This window comes from Onychostoma macrolepis, chromosome 09 (assembly GCF_012432095.1).
Source record: "Onychostoma macrolepis isolate SWU-2019 chromosome 09, ASM1243209v1, whole genome shotgun sequence".
Taxonomy (NCBI): domain Eukaryota; kingdom Metazoa; phylum Chordata; class Actinopteri; order Cypriniformes; family Cyprinidae; genus Onychostoma; species Onychostoma macrolepis.
In genome coordinates, this window is record NC_081163.1 from 2520530 (window position 1) to 2540660 (window position 20131).

At 31.3% G+C, this 20131-nt stretch overlaps 1 protein-coding gene across 1 annotated transcript in view; it reads left to right on the plus strand.

Moving 5' to 3' along the window:
- The window catches only part of gpc6b (glypican 6b), a 43433-nt gene extending 25695 nt beyond the window's left edge, over nucleotides 1-17738 (plus strand). The window contains exons 6-9 of the mRNA XM_058787473.1: nucleotides 1656-1799; nucleotides 14596-14732; nucleotides 15716-15891; nucleotides 17210-17738. Coding sequence (XP_058643456.1) covers nucleotides 1656-1799; nucleotides 14596-14732; nucleotides 15716-15891; nucleotides 17210-17406 — 654 coding nt within the window. The 3' untranslated portion in view covers nucleotides 17407-17738. The remainder of the gene's footprint in view (nucleotides 1-1655; nucleotides 1800-14595; nucleotides 14733-15715; nucleotides 15892-17209) is intronic.
- The last annotated feature ends 2393 nt before the right edge of the window (nucleotides 17739-20131 follow it).

Consider the following 20131-nt stretch of genomic DNA (forward strand, 5'->3'; position numbering starts at 1 on the left):
TACTTTCTCTTAGCCCTTAATATGCAGAGACAACTACAAGTAAACCATTGGTTTTACATGGCAAGTCCATTTAAAGTGAGCTAGTGAATGTGAAAAGTTGAAAGACAGTGTTATTTAAGTATCATTGGTATATTTTGAGTTAGATTTTATTATTATATTTTACATTTTCACTTTCATTTTTTACTTTAAGTTTTAATAATTTGACTGTGTTTTAACTTTTTTTAAATAAATTTTTGTTTTTAGTTTATTTAGTTTTATTTATTTATTTTTAATATATTATTTTATTCCAGTTAACATTTATTTTATATTATTATTTTAAGTAGTGGAAATATTTATGGTTTTAGCTTTAGTTCTAGCTTTTTTTTCTCTTATGTGTCCATATAAAAATTCAACTAAAAATATATTTTTTCTCTTATAAATTCACATAAAATTAATCCTAACAATGTACATTTTCCTCTTGTATAGTCATATAAAAATTCACCTAAAATATATTTTTTCTATTATATATTCATATTCAAATTCACATAAAAATATAAATATTCTTATATGTTCGTATTACAATTCACCCAAAATTATACGTTTTTCTCTTATATATTCATAAAAAAGTTACCTAAAATGGACATTTTTCTCATATATGTTCATATAAAAATTCTTCTATAACTAAAAATTTTCTGTTATATATTCATACAAAAATTAATCCAAAATATAAAATTTCCTTTTACTGTATATTCATATAAAAATTCACCCTAATATATGCATTTTTCTCTTATATATTGATGTAAAAATTCACGTAAAATCTTGATGTTGATTTTTTTTTTTTTAATGCACTGGCATGTGCGGCATCAACTACCCACATGTTTTTAGAATTGTTCATATTTAAAGCCAAGATATATACAAATATGTAACATTAGTGGAACCAATTTAAGAAATGTAAGAATTGGTCATTGAAAGACTCGGTCAACCACTGTTGTGAATTTAAGGGGCGACATTTCCCCCTCAAATGTGACCCTGGAGCACAAAAGCAGTCATAAGCAGCACAGGTATATTTGTAGCAATAGCCAACAATGCATTGTATGGGTCAAAATTATAGATTTTTCTTTTATGCCAAAAATCATTAGGATATTAAGTAAAGATCATGTTCCATGAAGATATTTTGTAAATTTCCTACCATTAATACATCAAAACTTTATTTTTGATTAGTAATACGCATTGCTAAGAACTTCATTTGGACAACTTTAAAGGCAATTTTCTCAATATTTAGATTTTTTGCACCATCAGATTCCAGATATTCAATAGTTGTATCTCGGCCAAATATTGTCCGATCCTAACAAACCATACATCAATGGAGAACTTATTTATTCTGCTTTCAGATGATGTATAAATCTCAATTTCAAAAACTTGAGCCTTATGACTGGTTTTGTGGTCCAGGGTCACATATGGTGTATATGGTGTTTACAGTTCTGATTTAAAGCCATGAAATAACATGTGGTTGAGAATGAAACCGATTTTAGACACAATAGATCCAGCCAAGATGGATGTGCCTATATTGTTTTCCTTCGTCATTTGATGTTGGAGTGAGAATAGTGTGTTTGTGTTTCTCCGCTCAGCCGAATGCAGACGTACTCCTCGAACTCGTCCTCTCCGTGTAATTGCAGGTTTTCCAAGGTTGTGGACAGCCGAAGCCTTCTGGAATGAGCAGGTCGGCCCGCGGCGTCTCCGACACGTTCAGCGGCCGCTTCAGTCCCTACAACCCCGAGGAGCTTCCGACCGCCGCGGACACCACTCGCCTCGACCGCCTGGTAAGAGCAAATCTAGCGTGATCACACTCAAGTACCTGCGGGAAACACGGGCTCCGTCTCAAAACCTCCTGAGCTGCCGCACTCTCTGCTGCCTACAGAGGCACCCTGATGTTTTAAGAGAAATTAGTGCTTTTATTCAGCAAGGGTGCATTAAATTGATCAAAGGTGACATTATAGACATTTAGAATGTTACAAAAGAACATTAGAATGATTTCTGAAGGATCATGTGACACTGAAGACTGGAGTAATGATGCTGAAAATTCAGCTTTGATCACAGGAATAAATTACATTTTAACATTGATTTACATAGAAAACAGTTATTTTGAATTGTAACAATATTTCACAATTTTTACTGTATTTTTGATCAAATGTGACCCTGGACCACCAAACCAGTCATGAGGGTCAATTTGTTTAAATTGAGATTTATACATCATGTGAATAATATTTCCATTAATGTATGGTTTGTTATGATAGGACAATATTTGGCTGAGATACAACTATTTGAAAAATAGAAATCTGGAATCTGAGGGTGCAAAAATTGCTAGCATATTGACTGCTACATGACAGCCTAAAAATGTTTACAGTTGTGGTTGTCAAGGTTGTGTACATACTGTAAATCTTACTGTTTGTATAAATTGGTTCAACTACGTGTCATATTCTTTAACTTTTTAACTTTTTTAATGTTTTTGAAAGAAGTCTCTTCTGCTCACCAAGGCTGCGTTTATTTGATCTAAAAAAAAACTAGTGAAATATTATTATAATTTAAAATAGCTGTTTTCTATGTGAATCAATGTTAAAATATAATTTATTTCTGTGATCAAAGCTGGATTTTCAGCATCATTACTGCAGTCTTCAGTGTCACATGATCCTTCAGAAATCATTCTAATATGCTGATTTGCTGCTCAAGAAACATTTCTCATTAATAATTAAAAAAACACTAGTCTCAGTATTTTGGACTCCATATATAATGCATTTATTTCTCTCGTCTCTTTCTCTCCCTCTTTTCAATGCTTGCCAGAGGATTGTGTGGAAAGCCATGCAACACAGTGTAAGAGTTGCCCGATATTTATTTCCCTGCTCAGTGTGTCAGCGCTGCTTGACTCGTGTGCGATGCATCTCAGATATGTTTCTGAGGATCTGAGCTCTCGGCTCAGCAGGTGCTTTCTGCTCGTCTGTATATCGCTCTCGTTATTACAGACCCTTCATATGTGTCTCACATAAATCCAATCATTTAAAACAAATCGAATCACTAAATAGTAAAAGTATCTATTAAATATCTAAAATATTAAAGTTGAAGTGTGTCATTATAAATATAATGTATTCTTTATATCCAGGACTCATTGATGAAGCACTTTTCATTGTAAATCATTTAACATTGAATTAAATGCAACATCTTAGATTTTTATGTAAGAATGGTTTCACAGTTTATACTGAAAACCGTTGTGCCCACGTCAGGATTATTATTGTAAATTAAATTCATAAAAAAACATTTCTGTTGCTTGAAATAACTCTGACCTGAAATAACATAAAATATAAAACAATTAAACTTATTTCATTTGAACTGGTTACCAAGACGACATATCATTTTTAATTGAGTTTAACCTGATAATAACTAAAACTAAATTTGAAATCAAAATAAATTAATAAAAGCTATATTGACATGTAAATAAAATTACAGAAAAACTAAAAATTACTAAAACTTTAAGTAGAGTGAAAATGAAAGTGGAAAATAGATAAATAAAAACTAATCCGAAATAATAATTTTTGTTACTTGAAATAAAATAAACACTGCACAAAATAAAACAAAAAAAACATTAACCTTAATTTATTTCAGCTAGTTTCCAAAGCAACTTGATGTGCAAGTAAATCTGAAATGAAAAATAATGAACACTAAATTTACATTTATAAAAAAGAAACTAGCAAAACTGATAACAATACACAACAAAATTACTAACAAAAATTAAACTGAAATTTTTTAAATAAAAATTAATTCAGAATAATCTTTTTTTACTTGAAGTAAAATAAACATTACCTGAAATAAAATAAAATATACAATAAAATATGAAAAAAACTTTAAGCTAGTTGCCAAAGCAACATTTCTCGTTTTCATTTAGTTTAACTTAATGTTCTTAAATAATTAAAACTAAATATTAATAAAATATTGACATAAAAAATAATAAAAATGACAAAATAAAATTTATTAAAACAACCAAATTATTAAACTAAAATTAAACTAAAAAATTATAAATAAAACAAATTTAAAATTATTATAATATAACCTGAAATAAAATCACTAAATACTATAATAAAATATTAAAATAACACTGGGTCACGTCTCATGAAGCATGTAATTTCACACAGACTGCAATTCCATAGTGGCATCAAAATTACATGCATATTGTTATGCATTTACCATAATATCTCATTCTTTCATATTACACTCAAACTTGTATTAATCTACTGTTCAGAAGCTCATAGCACACTGCTGTGTATTTGATGCGTTCAGTGAGCGGATGCAGTTGATCAAGAGAGAGTCTGCGCTCCATTCACGCTGTGTTGAGGTGATTGAGGGGAGGTCTCTGGGGAGGTGCAGCGTTACGCCTCATGATGTCTGATTCCTCCAGTGTGTTTGCTAATGGCTTCAGGTCCTCGAGGGCCGAAACCGTTACTGATCTGACTGGATCTGCAGATGGTTTATTTTTTTTTTGGAAAATTCCCTTTTCATTTTAATTTGAGTTAAAATTGTAGGGTTTTTTTATTTTTATTTTTAAATGTCAGTATAGTTTTTTTTTAAATAAATTTATACATAAACATTATACATATAATGATTTTGGTAGCAATATGAAATCTAATATCAAATTAATGTGTTTTTATATTTAGACACAAATGAATGAAAATGAGAAATGTTGCATTTGCAACTAGCTGAAATAAAATAAGTTTAAAGTTTATTATATGTATTATTTTATTATTTTCTAGTAAAAAAAATATATTATTTAGAATTATTTTTATTTTACTTAAAGTTTTAGTAATTTTGTTGTGCTTTTGTCAGTTTTATTGATTTTTAAAAAAGTTAATATAGTTTTTGTTCATTAATACATTTCTAATAGAATCATATTGATTGGTAAATATTAAATAACAGCCAGATGTATATTTGTTTGTGTATATATCGACATGGAAATATTAATATAAATATATTAACACACACACACACACACACATTTAAATAAACAAGAAAATTAATACATTATATATATATATATATATGTGTGTGTGTGTGTGTGTGTGTACATACATACACACACACACACACACATATATATATATATATATATAATTACTTTGAATTTGATTGCTTCCATTGTCCTCATTTGTTAGTCGCTTTGGATAAAAGCGTCTGCTAAATGACTAAATGTATATGTACTGTATATATTAATTTATTAATGTGTATGTATATGGGTCAATTTTATTTAAGAGGTTTTTTTTGTTCAGATCAGCACTCATCAGTCGTATTAATAAACTCAACCCTCTCTTTGATATGGAGTTTTGCTGGTTGCTCGATAGGAAACTGGAGCAGTTGCACAGATTTAATCATTGGGATGGTTTATGTGCGGCATGAGAAATGTCTCTGGATTTCTGCAACCCGATGCGCTCGTGTGCATTACGCTGAGCTCCTGAGCGCTCGTGCTGCTCTTACAGAGGTGGAAATGAATTGCACATGATGCTTGATTGGATCTGTGAGGCTCAAATCCAGATCTCTGTTGCTAATTCGGCGCCTCGTGTCGCCAAACTCAAGAAACTGAACACCGGCCTTCATAAACGGCAGCCGCGCTCTCGTCAATAGAGATGATAGAGTTACAGAGGCTGTTTGTCTGGAGTTTATTTTCTGAGTGTTTTGGGATATTGCTGCTGTTGTTATTTACATGAGTTTAGTCATTATTGCATCTACATTGACATTTTTTTTTACCTGCATCCTTTAAAATGTTTCAAATGTCTTATGGGCAGTTTTCACAAATAGGGTACAATATAATGGTCTGAAACTCTTAATTATTATTATTATTTTTTTAATTTGAACAAATAGTCAGTGAAAGGAGGTTTTCTTGAAGTTATTCAATTCTTGAAGTTATGTTTGGGCTGATGGCTGACAGACATCACGATGTTGAGCCGGTGAAGCGATCGATTCCGTTCCCCTTCGACAAAGCGCTGAGAGGGTTGCCAGGCCTGCATTACAAAACCCAACCAACTGTTAATCAAGCATTGCCCCAAAGTAGCCAAAAATGCGTGTGAAAAAGGTCTTGGCAACACTGCTGCTGTCAGTGCATGCAAATACACCAAAACACAACAAAATACCTTTCAAATAAAGCAAACTTTATTTATTTATTTGAGGGGAAGTCATGTGGTAACTGCTGCACACAAATGAGCTGAACATATTTTTAGTGAGTAGAATTAATATATAAAATAGTTTTATATTTGTTATTTATTATATTGTATTAATAAAACTAATAACATTAGTTAATTATTTGAAAATAATTTAAATCATAAATAAAAGAGATAATAAATAAATAATTAAAATATTTTAAAGGGGTCATGTGATGCTATTTTAAAGATCATTATTTGCTGTAATAGAATATGTTGACATTTTGCTTTCGCATAAAACACGGCTGCATCAACACTACTGCGGTTACTGAAACCACGCCTTCTTTCTTTGCGTGCACATTTGGGTGGCATTACGCAAATATTTCCACATCGTGACATAGACATGTGGGGGCATGTTTTAATGAGGCGTTTTAGCCCGGTCTGGATCAGGCTTCTCTTTTAGATAGAATAAATCCTTTTGTGGGAGACTTTGAGCTTTGTAACTCTGCAGATCTTATACATGCACAAACAGCTACATTACACACTAAAGAAAAGGAAAAATAGAAATTGCATCATATGACCCTTTTAAATAAAAGTAATTATGTATATATGTAGAGATGTAACAGTATGAAAATTTATAGTGACCATCATTTCACCAAGTTTTGTATTTAAAATCAACAAACAATAAATAGAATGACTTTTTGTTTGCATAAACACTATAACAATAATATTACCAATGATGTCCGGATTTTAAGTGACAACATGACTGACAACAGTTTTAAAGCTTTGAAAAAAATCCCCTCTGCCTTTTTTTCCCCCCCCTTTTTTTTTTTTTTTTGTTTTTAGGGGGGCATGTTTGCATACAGTTTAAAACTTTTTTCCCTAATCATTTAAATAGCTTTCAAAATAAAATAAAAATGACAATTTTATATAATATTTTATATAGTTATATGTAGTTGTATGTATTTTTTTAATATTTAATACAGTGAATTAAATGTCAAAATTAAACATCATAATTATGTAAAACTTCTGACACTGTTGTATGATTTAATAACAGGCCAGAATCACAGAAGGACAAACGTTTAATGTTTAAAACTACTGAACTACTTAACTACTAGACTCTTGTCTAGATTTATATAATAAAGGTGTAAATATAATGCCTTTCGCTTTAAAAACGCTTTTATAAAATCTTTTTTTTTTAAATTGCCCAAAAAAAAAGTGCATATAGTTTTAAGAAGTGAAGGATCAAATGCAATGATAAAAACATTATTTTCTGAAACACTAGTGGCTTAAAATAGCATTTTTCTTTTCCTGGAACACAGTGTAGGTCATTCATCTTTTTTTTCTGGCCGTGTTTTTATTTACTCAAGCTCAAATAGGCAGATATGCGTTATAGATGCATGAGCATAATCATCACTTTCAAAAGTCACCACACAAAAGTAAACATGACGAGGTTAGATTTGTTTAGATTGTGTTTATTTAAAGGCATGTTTTGTGCTTTGCTGATTGCAGCCTGACAAACAGCATTGGCCAAACATTCATCTGTGCAGCTGGGTTTGTAGTCAGCGACTGATGATGTTCAGGACTCTGGAGCAATTATTGGTGTATAGATCCTCTTTTGAAGAGCCGCATGTACAGCAGACATTGATTTTCTTGTGGGTGCAGGTTAAAAGACAGCGATTGTGAAATCACTGACTTTACAGATGAAGCTCGAGTGAGTTCTGCTGCTCTTGTACACTGGACACATGTGGCACAATGTGACTAAGAGGTCTATAATTTATGAAGGGAGCGATTGGTTAGCATGAGAGTCGCAAACCCTTTAATAACTATCCTTTATTGTCTGTGATGTCAGAAACTATAGACAGGGAAATATCAATTCATTAGACACGTTTAACACTGGACACTTGCAAATCATCAACTACAACATTGTGACTGATTATTTTATTTATTTATTTCTATTTATTTTATTATGTTTATATATGATTTATTCAGTTTATTATTTGTTTTTTATTTAATCATTTGTTTATTCAATTAAATGTTTGTTTTTTTATTTATTTTATTTAATTGTTTATATGTTTAGTTCCACTTTATTTATTTATTTTACTTTATTGTTTATTTTTTATATTATGTATATATGAAGACTTCAGATGCAAAAACCTCTAAGTCCATCTGAAAATTTTTTTTTTTTTAATCAGGCCCCTGTGAAAATAATATTGGAAATTTTTTAAAATAAGGCATTCAATAACTGACTAATAACCATTTGAATGTGAAGTGAATGTACTGAACCTAAACACAGGAGCCTGATAAAATGCCTATTTAAAAGAAAAAAAAATCTCAGAAAAATCTCAGACAGATTTAGAGATTTTTGCATCTGAAGTCTTCATATATTTATTTAATTGTATTTGTTTTTTTTGTTTTATTTAATGTTAATATTTTTGATGCCTAGCTACATTATTTTCTTGCCTGTCTAAAATGATATTTATAATTTTTCGGGTTTTTTTCTAATGTAATGTTTCTAACCGCACATGTGATATAGTTTAAAAGTTTGGGGTTGGTAAAAAATGTTTTAATGTTTTTGAGATAAGTCTCTTCTGCTAACCAAGGCATTAATTTTATGAAAAATACAGTAAAAACTGTGAAATATTATTACAATTTAAAATAACTTTTCTCTTTGAATGTATTTTAAAAAGTAATTCATTCCTGCTTTTCACAATGTGTAGACAGAAATTTTGTGGATGAATGTATATCATACGTGTGAAATGGGTTCTCTGTGTGTATTTCTGTGTAGCTCGTATTGGAAGTTTTGGCAGCTGTGAAAATGTCCTGCTGTACTTTATATCGGTCAGTAAGTTAATGAGGAGCACGGTCTCCATTATGATAAGGTGTTTTTGCACCTCAACAGAGCAGACGGGCCGCCCTGAGAGGAGAGGTTACTCCAGAAACAGCATGAAGATTCACTTTAATCAGCTTTATTTTACACAACTTCACTGCTGGCAGCCTGGAGGATGAAGCAGAAAAATTTGAAACAGTTTCATTAATAAACTGTCATCTGGTGGTGGGCTGATAAATTAAGACAGCCTTGATGAACGTTATGAGTGTGAAGTTTATTACCAGAAAACGAGTAACTAATAAAAAGATTGACATGACACTTATACTCTCCGAGGCAGCATTTATTTGATGAAAAGTATAGCAAAAATTGTAAAATATTAATAGATTCTAAACAGCTGTTTTCCATTTGAATACATAGTAAAATGTAATTTATTTCTGTGATCGAAGCTGAAATTTCAGCATCATTACTCCAGTCTTCAGTGTCACATGATCCTTCAGAAATCATTCTAATATACTGATTTGCTGCTCAAGAAACATTTCTGATTATTATCAATGTTTAAAACAGTTGTGCTGCTTCATATTTTTGTGGAAACTGTGAGACATTTTTCAGGATTCGTTGATGAATAGAAAGTTCAAAAGAACAGCGTTTATTAGAAATAGACTCATTCATATACATTAAAAATGTCTTTACTATCACTTTTGATCAATTTAATGCATCCTTAATGAAAAAAAATATTAATTTCTTTCAAAAAATAAAAACTTACTAAGCCCAAACTTTTGAACAGTAGTGTATGTTGTCATGTTCAGTATTCAATATGGAATTATTTGGTTTTACGCTGCATTTCATTTCACTTGGTCAGTCATGCAATGCAACTTGCTACAATGCAATGCAAAGTCACTTGTTTGCAACTAAAACTTGTGCATTGATCTGAGATGCAGGTTTATGATGTCATATGTGACCCTGGACCACAAAACCGGTCTTAAGTGTCAATTTTTTTAAAATTGAGATTTATACATCATCTGAAAGCTGAATAAATAAGATTTCTGTTGATGTGTGGTTTGTTAGTGTGGTTTGGCCGAGATATTTGAAAATCTGAAATCTGAGGGTGCAAAAAAATCCAAATATTGAGAAAATCGCCTTTAAAGTTGTCCAAATGAAGTTCTTAGCAATGCATATTACTAATCAACAATTAAGTTTTGATATATTTACTGTAGAAATTTACAAAATAACTTCATGGAACATGATCTTTACTTAATATCCTAATGATTTTTGGCATTAAAGAAAAATCTATCATTTTGACCCATACAATGTACACACGTGGTCAGAATTGTTGGCACCCTTGGTAAATATGATCAAAGAAGGCTGTGGAAATTAATCTGCATTGTTAATCCTTTTAATCTTTTATTTAAGAAATTCACAAAAATCTAAGCTTTCATTGGAGAATAAGAATTTAAAATGGGGGGAAATATCATTATGAAATAAAAAATTTCTCAAATACACAATGGCCACAATTAACGGCACCCTTTTATTCAATACTTTTTGAAACCTCCATTTGCCAGTTTAACAGCTCTAAATGTTCTCCTATAATGCCTGATGAGGTTAGAGACACCTGACAAGAGATCAGAGACCATTCCTTCATCCAGAATCACTCCAGACCCTTTAGATTCACAGCTCCATGTTGCTGCTTCTTCTCTTCAGTTGATTGGAAATTCTTAATTATTGCCCTGATGGTGGAAATGGGAATTTTCACTGCTTTTCTTAAAGCCACTTCACTAATTTGTGAAGCTCAATTATCTTTTGCTGCACATCAGAAATGTATTCTTTGGTTTTTCTCATTGTGATGGATGATTAAGGGAATTTGGCCTTTGTTTTCCCTCCTATTTATATTTCTGTGAAACAGGAAGCCATGGCTGGATAATTTCATGTTCATAATCACCCTGCAGTGCTCAAAATTGTGAATATGAATGGGAATATACTTCAGAGATATTTTACTCATAAGAATTTCTAGGGGTGCCAATAATTGTGTCCAATGCGTATTTGAGAAAAACATTTATTCCATAATAATATTTCCCCCCATTTTAAATTCTTATTATCCAATGAAATGTTAGATTTTTGTGATTTTTTTAAATAAAAGATCAAAAGGATTAACAATGCACATTTATTTTCACATTCTTTGATCATATTTACCAAGGGTACCAACAATTCTGAACACGTGTGTATCTTTGGCTATTGCTACAAATATACCTGTGCTACTTATGACTGGTTTTGTGCTCCAGGGTCACATATAAACACAGCACTAGGGAGGTTAACTTGCAAGCAGATAAAATGCTTCAAGGAGTTAAAGTTGCATGATCGTTAGATACTGTATGTGTCAGTGTGTAAAGCAGTACATGATCCTCTCTCTCTCTGTTCTCATGCTGGTGACTTTGGGAGTTTGGTGAGTTCTTGCTGTGAAAGCCTTTCGGTCTTTATGACTTTAACTGTCTCATATTAAGCGCTTCACCTTGTCACTTATCAAGCAGCAGCAGCGGGAGTTAAAACAACCCATGTGACCCTCCAGAAATGCAGCTACTATCATAAACCAGCACTGCTTTACTGTATTATTCTACTGATATATACGGTATTAAGGCAAGACATTACAGGTAAAAGCATGCACTGGTTAATTTTGAGATTTTGAGCTTCATTTTGCTTCCATAACATATCTTCTTTCAGACTAGTGAAAGACAACATCCAAAATACACCTCATGTGTTTATGTTGTTGCACTTTATCTATTTGCATCTGCAGATTTCAGTTACAATATGTATTTTTAAAGTGTTTTTTTTTTCTCTACTTCAGCAGCACCAACATTTACAGTTTTATTCATCACTATATTCGAAGGTTTTTACTGAGGCATTTGCTCATATATCATTCACTGATTTTATCATTGTTCTTCATCTCTTTGCATCTGTAGATTTCAATTCCAATACATATTTTTAAAGAGTTTTTTAAGGTTTTTAAGGTTTCAAATAAGTTTTTGGAGAATAAAATGTCAACATTTGGTTGAAATAATGTTACATTGTCATTCAGTGTAACACAATATTTATGTAAAAATTCAAACAACATGCTTATTCTGACTTGTACATATTAAAATATATAAAAGAATAAGAGAGCATATTAAATTTTATTGTGTTTTAAATGAGTAAAAAAATATTACTGACAAATGGGCAAAACATAGGATAGTGGCACATTTTAAAAATGTAAAATTGCAACTAATTAGTATTTGGGGTGAAAGTAATTGAGTAATAAGTCTTTTAATATGTCATAAATTGATTTTTGTTGTAAATATGCCTGACAAGATTGTTACACTGAATGACATTTTAGTGGGTGTCTTCTGTAAATCAGGCAAAAATGTATGATATTTATTTTTTTGCTCAGAAAAACAAAAACAAAATTGCAATTAAATTAAATTGGGGGGGACAACAACTATTTAAAGCAGTATTACACTTACATTTTTATGCTTAAACCCTTTTTCGTCTTTGACCCTCATATATCATTCACTGGTTTTATCATTGCACTTTATCTGTTTACTCCTGTAGATTTCCATTACAATACATATCTTTAAAGAGTTTCATCTCCATTTCAGCAGCACTTACAGACACCAAAATTTACAGTTTTATTCCTATCTGTATTCTGAAGGTTTTACTGAGGGTTTTTTACTGAGTTTTTACTTTTATTCCTAAAAACATATTCATTTTTTTTCTTTCTATTGACATCTTACTGATTTATAGAGCAATATGGGAGAAATCCAACTCCCCTCTGTACAAAAAAAAAAACAAATTTAATATATCAACTAAATTAAACAAGAATTTTGAACCTGGCTTTATCCAATGTTCAGATTTATCTTCTGTAATGTATGCAAATAAATGCATATTTGATTAAGTAATGCATCATTTGCATATTTAACATCACATTCAAAACAATTGTAATACAAAACTGTTGTCTTAATTTGCTGTGATTAATCAAGGTGTAGTACTGTTTTGACAAATGAAGTGTTGTGCCTTAAGCAGGTAGTTCATTAATCATTTTCGGTGAAATGTTCCTTTAAACTGGATTATGGAGGAAGAGTTGTTGTTGAAGATATTTCTGTCATGTCTATCTCTCCGTCCCTCTTTTTTCTGATTTTTCTATTGCTGGCATTTAGTGATATATTTGTTCTAATGAGCTAGTAAAGTTAGTACTGTTAGTAGTCATGTTTAATGATGTAATATCAGGTAAAATTATTTTCAAAGCAACTGGACGAATCTTAAATTTAGTTCATTTTTGCAATATTTTTCTTTTTTTTTTTCTTACGTCTGGCAGGATCAGAAGCCTTAGTCCATGGTATGTTTCTTTAATGTAGGTCACATTAGTCAATACTTGTTAAATATTAAAGAACTGGTTTAGCCAAAAATAAAAACATATTTACCTTATCCAGGCACTATATCATTATTAATATGACATAAATCCGTGGAAATCCAGACCTTAGCAGTTCTGACATGTGTAATAGCATCATTACCTGACTGATTTACTAAAGGAAGGGAAACGCAGCTGAGTTCAGACTGAAACACCTGCGTCCTCTAGTGCTGAAGCATGAGATCTGCATGCATGCAATTCAGATCACTTCTTTAATGAAAATCAATCCTGAATAATGAGTGACATTTTCATTTACTATGGACAGGATCAGTCAAAACTTGGATATATGAGGGGAATTTTTTTAAAAAAAAAGTGTGATTTTATAGACCTGGAATAGTCATGCAAATTAATCAAATCTTTTGGAATTTCATAGAAATTTTTATTTCATAATGATTTTTTTTTTTTTTTTTTTTAATGAATGAAAACAGTTCATAACATATCAGGTACTTTAAATCAAACAAACATTAACTGACATATGTATAAAAAATACTTGTTTAAAATAATAGCAAAATACTTATTTTATTTAATCTATAGTTGAAAACGCAATATTTCTCATTTTCATGTAATTTAACTTGATTACTAACAAAAGAATAAAAAATAAATTAAAACTAAAAAAATTAAATAATAAAATTAATAAAAACTATACAGACACTAAATATGAGAAAAACACAACAAAATTAACTAAAATGGAAATGGGAAACTAATTTAAACTATTAATAAAAAAGTACAGTTTTTTCGATTGTACTAAAATAATACTAATTGAAACTTCTGGAATTTAATTATTTTAATTATTAATTTTTTTGTAAAATATTGGCATTCCTAGTTTCTGTAAATAAAAATGAGAACAGAAGTAGCAGAAATATATTCATGGGCCTTGAAATATCGTCTTTGACCACTGATCTAAAGGCTTCTGCGTAAATGCTTGAAACTGGTTTTGTAAACTAATAAATCTTAGTTATAAAATATGAAGTTTTCATTTAAGGTTTTTGAGTCAAATAAATAATGATATTCCATTTGTGTTAATTCATAGTTTTCATGGTGCTGTTATTCTAAAATCTTATAGTCATAACAAAGTAGTAGAGTAGACGTGTCCAAACTAATATACATCTATACATTTGCTTTGTGTTCAGCGTTCAGTGGCTTACAGTTGTTTCAGCGGCCGTCTTTATGCTGTCCTCCAGGTGACTGATGTCAAGGAGAAGCTGAAGAAGTTCAGGAAGTTCTGGTCTTCACTTCCTGAGGCCTTCTGTCAGGAGGAGCATGTGGCGGCAGCAGAAAGCGCTGAGGACGACTGCTGGAACGGACGCGACAAGGGCAGGTAACACATCTGGAATCAAGCATCTGCACAGCTGTGGATGTGTGGATTCGTTGCACAATAGGTCAAGACAGTTTACATATCTACTTTGTAATATGGCAGACAGAGTACAGCTCTGATTGAGAAGATCTGGAGATGCTCTTCTCAATGATCCCCTTATTTGTTTGTTTTCAAAAGAGTTTATTGTACTCTGAAACATACTGTAACTTTCTGAACCCAAAACTGAACCCATACTGAACCCAAAGCCTCCTCTCTAGTGAAAAAAGACTATTTAAAAATATATATTATTAAAAATTATTATTTTTGAAAATTATTATATGACTCCTTTAACAAGTTGGAGTGCTGAAATTTATTTTCCATTATTGGATACCATTCTCATGGGGAGACACTTGTGAGGTCAAAATTGTGAATATTAATTAAATATAATTATTATACAGTTTAATAAATACTGAATTATATTATATTATATTATATTATATTATATTATATTATATTATATTATATTATATTATATTATATTATATTATATTATATTATATTATATTATATTATATTATATTATATTATATTATATTATATTATGATGAAAAAGTTGCCTTTGCAACTAGCTGAAATAAGTTCAAATGCTAAAATTACTAGTGGAAATTAAGCTAAAACTGAAATAAAAATAAACCTAAAAAACAAACAAGTAAATAAGAAACTACAATAATAAAATGACAAAAACACTTAATAAATAAAACTTGTAAAAAATACTGAAAATGTAAAAAATAAAAGCTAATTTAATATATATATATATATATATATATATATATATATATATAAAAACTATAATATTATACACACAATATTGAAATAACACATTATATAATGTAATATGTATGCACTGGCCAGAGTCAGTCTGACATGTTTATATGATTATTTATGCTGCATTATATATGGATTATCAATAGTCAAAAAAAAAAAAAATTTTTTTCTTTTTTTTTCAGATACGTCCCTGAGGTTCTGAAAGACGGATTGACCAATCAAGCGAATAACCCAGAGGTCAGCGTGGACATTTCCAGACCGGACACTCTGATTCGACAGCAGATTATGGCTCTCAAGGTGATGACCAACAAACTCAAGAATGCTTATGATGGCAATGACATCTACTTTCAGGACTCAAGTAAGTCACGCTGTGTTTTAATAATAATTGAATAATGGCACGCTCAGATTTATTGTATTTTAGTCTTTTGGTGTCTGCACTGCTAAAGCAGTTACTTCTTTACTGAAAATAACTACGAGCCCAGAACTGTAGTTTTCCAGAATTTACAGACAAAAGCTAAATGTTAAAAGAAAGTTCAGTGCAGTCTTAAATTCAGTTTGATCAACTTTAAGGCGATAACAAGTCTTAAATATTTTAAATGTTACTGTATAACAAAAGTCATAATTATCATTTAATGAGGTCTTAAAGTTGGGGACAGAAAAACTGGAATATGATGCCTAATGTGATTATAAAGCTTCACAAGGCGATGATTTAATTAAATTATAAATATGCATGTTCAAAATCAAAATGTGGCACATTCTACTGACTTTCAGAGTAGTTCGCAATCAATGAATACTGCACATTTATAACAAACGTGTACTGTTGATGAATTATGATAATATTTACTTTGTTTTTATTTTCTAATATGTTGTAGATGATTGTAAAGTGCATATTTTATCTTCCTCAACTTTTTGAATGAGCCGGGAGTAGTAATGCACAGACATTTCAAAATAAGAGTCCTGGTATATTTGCATAAAAGCTCTTTTTTTCTGGTTTTTATTGGTATTTTGGTTGCATAATAAACTGTATCTGGTATTTAATTAAACATAAACTCTTGTGTCTTCTCTCCAAGTCGCCCTGTCATTGGAAGGAAACTAAAAATATTATTTAACACATAAAATAGATTTCACACAATATCAGCACAATTATCTGTTTATTACCTTTCCGTAAACACGTCATTATTTCATCAGCAAATCAAATATCAATAAACCTCTAATTCATATGTATTGATATATTAAACATATGCATTTATCAACCAATTTTAATTCATAAGATGTTTTATTTAATATATACATAGTATAAGTATTTTAAACTTGATGATTAATGAACTGATTAGCAGTATTAAACCTGTTTAATTATAGAATATCAGATATATGATTTATTTTGAAATTGCATGGGTTTGTTCTGAATGGTCAGATATATATTTGACACCTTTATTGATTAAAATAATGAACTTAAACCAAGAGTGGAATGCAGTTAATTATCTGTGCTTAGATAAACTTTGATGAGATTTTATGCATACATCGTCTTAATGCAATTGTAACTGCTTTCATTGTAGTTTCCAAAGGACATTAATAGTCTTGCATTGCCAAAACTTTGACTTTTGGCATAAAGTTGCATGAAGTCAGATATTCAGTTTGGATCTAGGATGCATAACTCATCATGTTTTGCCCCTCAGATGACGAGAGCAGCGGTTCTGGCAGCGGCAGCGGCTGCACTGAGATGTGCGTCACTGAATCAGACCCCTTCATCACTGACGCTCCCGTTCAGGAAGCAGAGAAAACAGATGAAACCTCTTCTGCTTCCATCATCCAGCCCAAGCTACTGTTGCTGCTGGTCTTCGCCGCGCTGGCCTTGAAAGAGCACTGGAGATAGTGAGCGCTGAGCTCCACACAGACTGCTTGTGTTTTATATCAGACTGGACCACTGATCTCAGCCGTCCGAAGACTTAGAGGCCGTTCTTCCTGATTCAAACATCACCGAGCGGCAGGTTTTGCATGATGGAAGTTCTTCAAAAGGGTCGTAAGCATTACACATCTGATATATGAAAGATGTCAAGTTTTGTTTTGTTTTTTTTACATTTCCAGTATAGTAGATTAAAGGAACAGTTCACCTGAAAAATTTAAATTTGCTGAAAATCTGCTCAGGCCAACCTCGGGCCATCCAAGATGTGAGTTTGTTTCTTCATCAGGTTTGGAGAAATGTAGCATTACATCACTTGCTCAGCAATGGATGCTCTGCAGTGAATGGGTGCCGTCAGAATGAGAGTCCAAACAGCTGTTAAACATCACAATAATCCACACCACTCCAGTCCATCAGTTAACATCTGGAGAAGACAAAAGCTCAAACAAATCCATCATTAAGATGTTTTTAACTTTAAACTGTTGCTTTTGGCTAAAATGCAAGTCCATAATCCATAATAACGCTTCCTTTGGTGAAAAAAAAAACACATATTTGTTTAGAGCTGTTTTGGCTTGTAAACGGTGCTTGGTCTGTGCAGATTTCTCTCCTGATTCAGACCAGAATCAATGCACTGTAAAAAAAAATTTGAGCCAACTTAAAATTTTAAGGCAACCAGCTTCAGTAGATTTTTGAGTTTTCTCAACTTGTCATTTTAAGTTTATACAACTAAAATTTGAGAATCTCCCACAAAAATAATTTGAGAAAACTCAAAAATCTGCTGAAGCTGGTTGCCTTAAAATTTTAAGTTGGCTCAACTTTTTTTTTTTTTTTTACAGTGTGATTTGAAGTTTCTTTTGTCTTCTCCAGATGTTAACTGATGGACTGGAGTGGTGTGGATTATTGTGATGTTTTTATCAGCTGTTTGGACTCTCATTCTGACGGCACCCATTCACTGCAGAGCATCCATTGCATTTCTCCAAATCTGATGAATAAACAAACTCATCTACATACAGTAGTCAACATATGAAGTGGATGAAAAAAGTTCATTAAAGTTGTCCTAAGACAAGAACGCATTTTGGTTTTAGGACAACGTTGATAAAAGGTTTTGATCCACTTCAAATGTTGACTACTGTATATTGGATTGCCTGAGGTTGAGTACATTTTCAGCAAATTTTCATTTTTTACGTGAACTATTCCTTTAATGTGATTGTTCACCCAAAATTATTTACTCACCCTCGCGCAAACCTGTATGCTTTTATTTGGAGATTGACAGTTTGTGTAAAAAAAAATGCATACAGTTTATTAAAATGTCATATTTTGTGTGTCCACTGAGACCAATAACATCATACAGAGTGAGTAAATAATGGCAGGACTGTGTGAACTATCCCTTTAACTGCAACACATTTATCTTTTATATTTTGAAGATTATTAAGGTCGTCTTATGTATTCTTCTCACACACAGGTTTAGCTTTCGTGAACGTGGATGAGAATATCTAGATTAATTTTAAAAGATTATCTGAATAGGATCTGAGAAATTAGGGAAAATAAATCAATCTACATTACAGCATTTTAGTTCTCATGCACATAATGTCATTTTTGCATATAATATTAAAGGGCACCTATTATGCAAAATCAACTTTTACATGGTGTTTGGACATAAATGTGTGTTGGCAGTGTGTGAACACAACCACCCTACAATAATAGAAATCCACCCGCTCCTCATTTCTTGAATCCCCTTTAAACCAAGTCAGTCTCACTACACTCTAAAAAAAAAAAAAATGATGCTATATAGCACTAAAAGTGGTTCTTTGGCTCGTAGTCATAGGGGAACCACTTTTGGCAGGTTCTTTGGCATGACTGAGGGGCTATATAGCACCGCTACCATATACAGAACCTGTTAAGCTCCTGTATGGTTCTTCAGCAGTTATTTGGGGTGATTAAGGTGCTATATAGCACCACTGCCGTACAAAGAACCTGTAACCAAGACCAATATTACATCTTGTAAAAAGGGGCATAATAGGTGCCCTATAACACATTTATGCAACACTAACAGTCTTCGTATAATTGAGCAAATCTGATTGAACACACTACCATTTAAATGTTTGGGGTCAGTATATTTTTTTAAAAGCAATTAATACTTTTATTCAGCAAGGTGGCATTAAATTGATCAAAAGTTACAGTAAAGACATTTTTAATGTTACAACAAATTTCTATGTCAAATAAATGCTGTTCTTTTAAACTTTCTATTCACCTGCGAAACCTGAAAAATAAAATGTATCATGGTTTCCACAAAAAATATTGTGCAGCACAACTGTTTTCAACACTGATAATAATCAGAAATGTTTGTTGAGCAGCAAATCAGTATATCAGAATGATTTCTGAAGGATCATGTGACACTGACGACTGGAGTAATGATGCTGAAAATTCAGCTGCGCATCACAGGAATAAATGACATTTTAACATATATTCACATAGAAAACAACTGTTTTCGTTTGCAATAATATTTCAAATTTTTACAGTATTTTTGATCAAATAAATGCAGCCTTGGTGAAGCTGAAGAGACATCTTTCAAAAGCATATTACCGACTCCAAACTATTGAATGGCAGTGAATGCTATTGAAGTGTGATTCACAGTATTCTGTTGTTTCAGATGTTTTTTTTTGTTGTTGTTTTTTGGTGAAATCTTATGCCAGTTTTC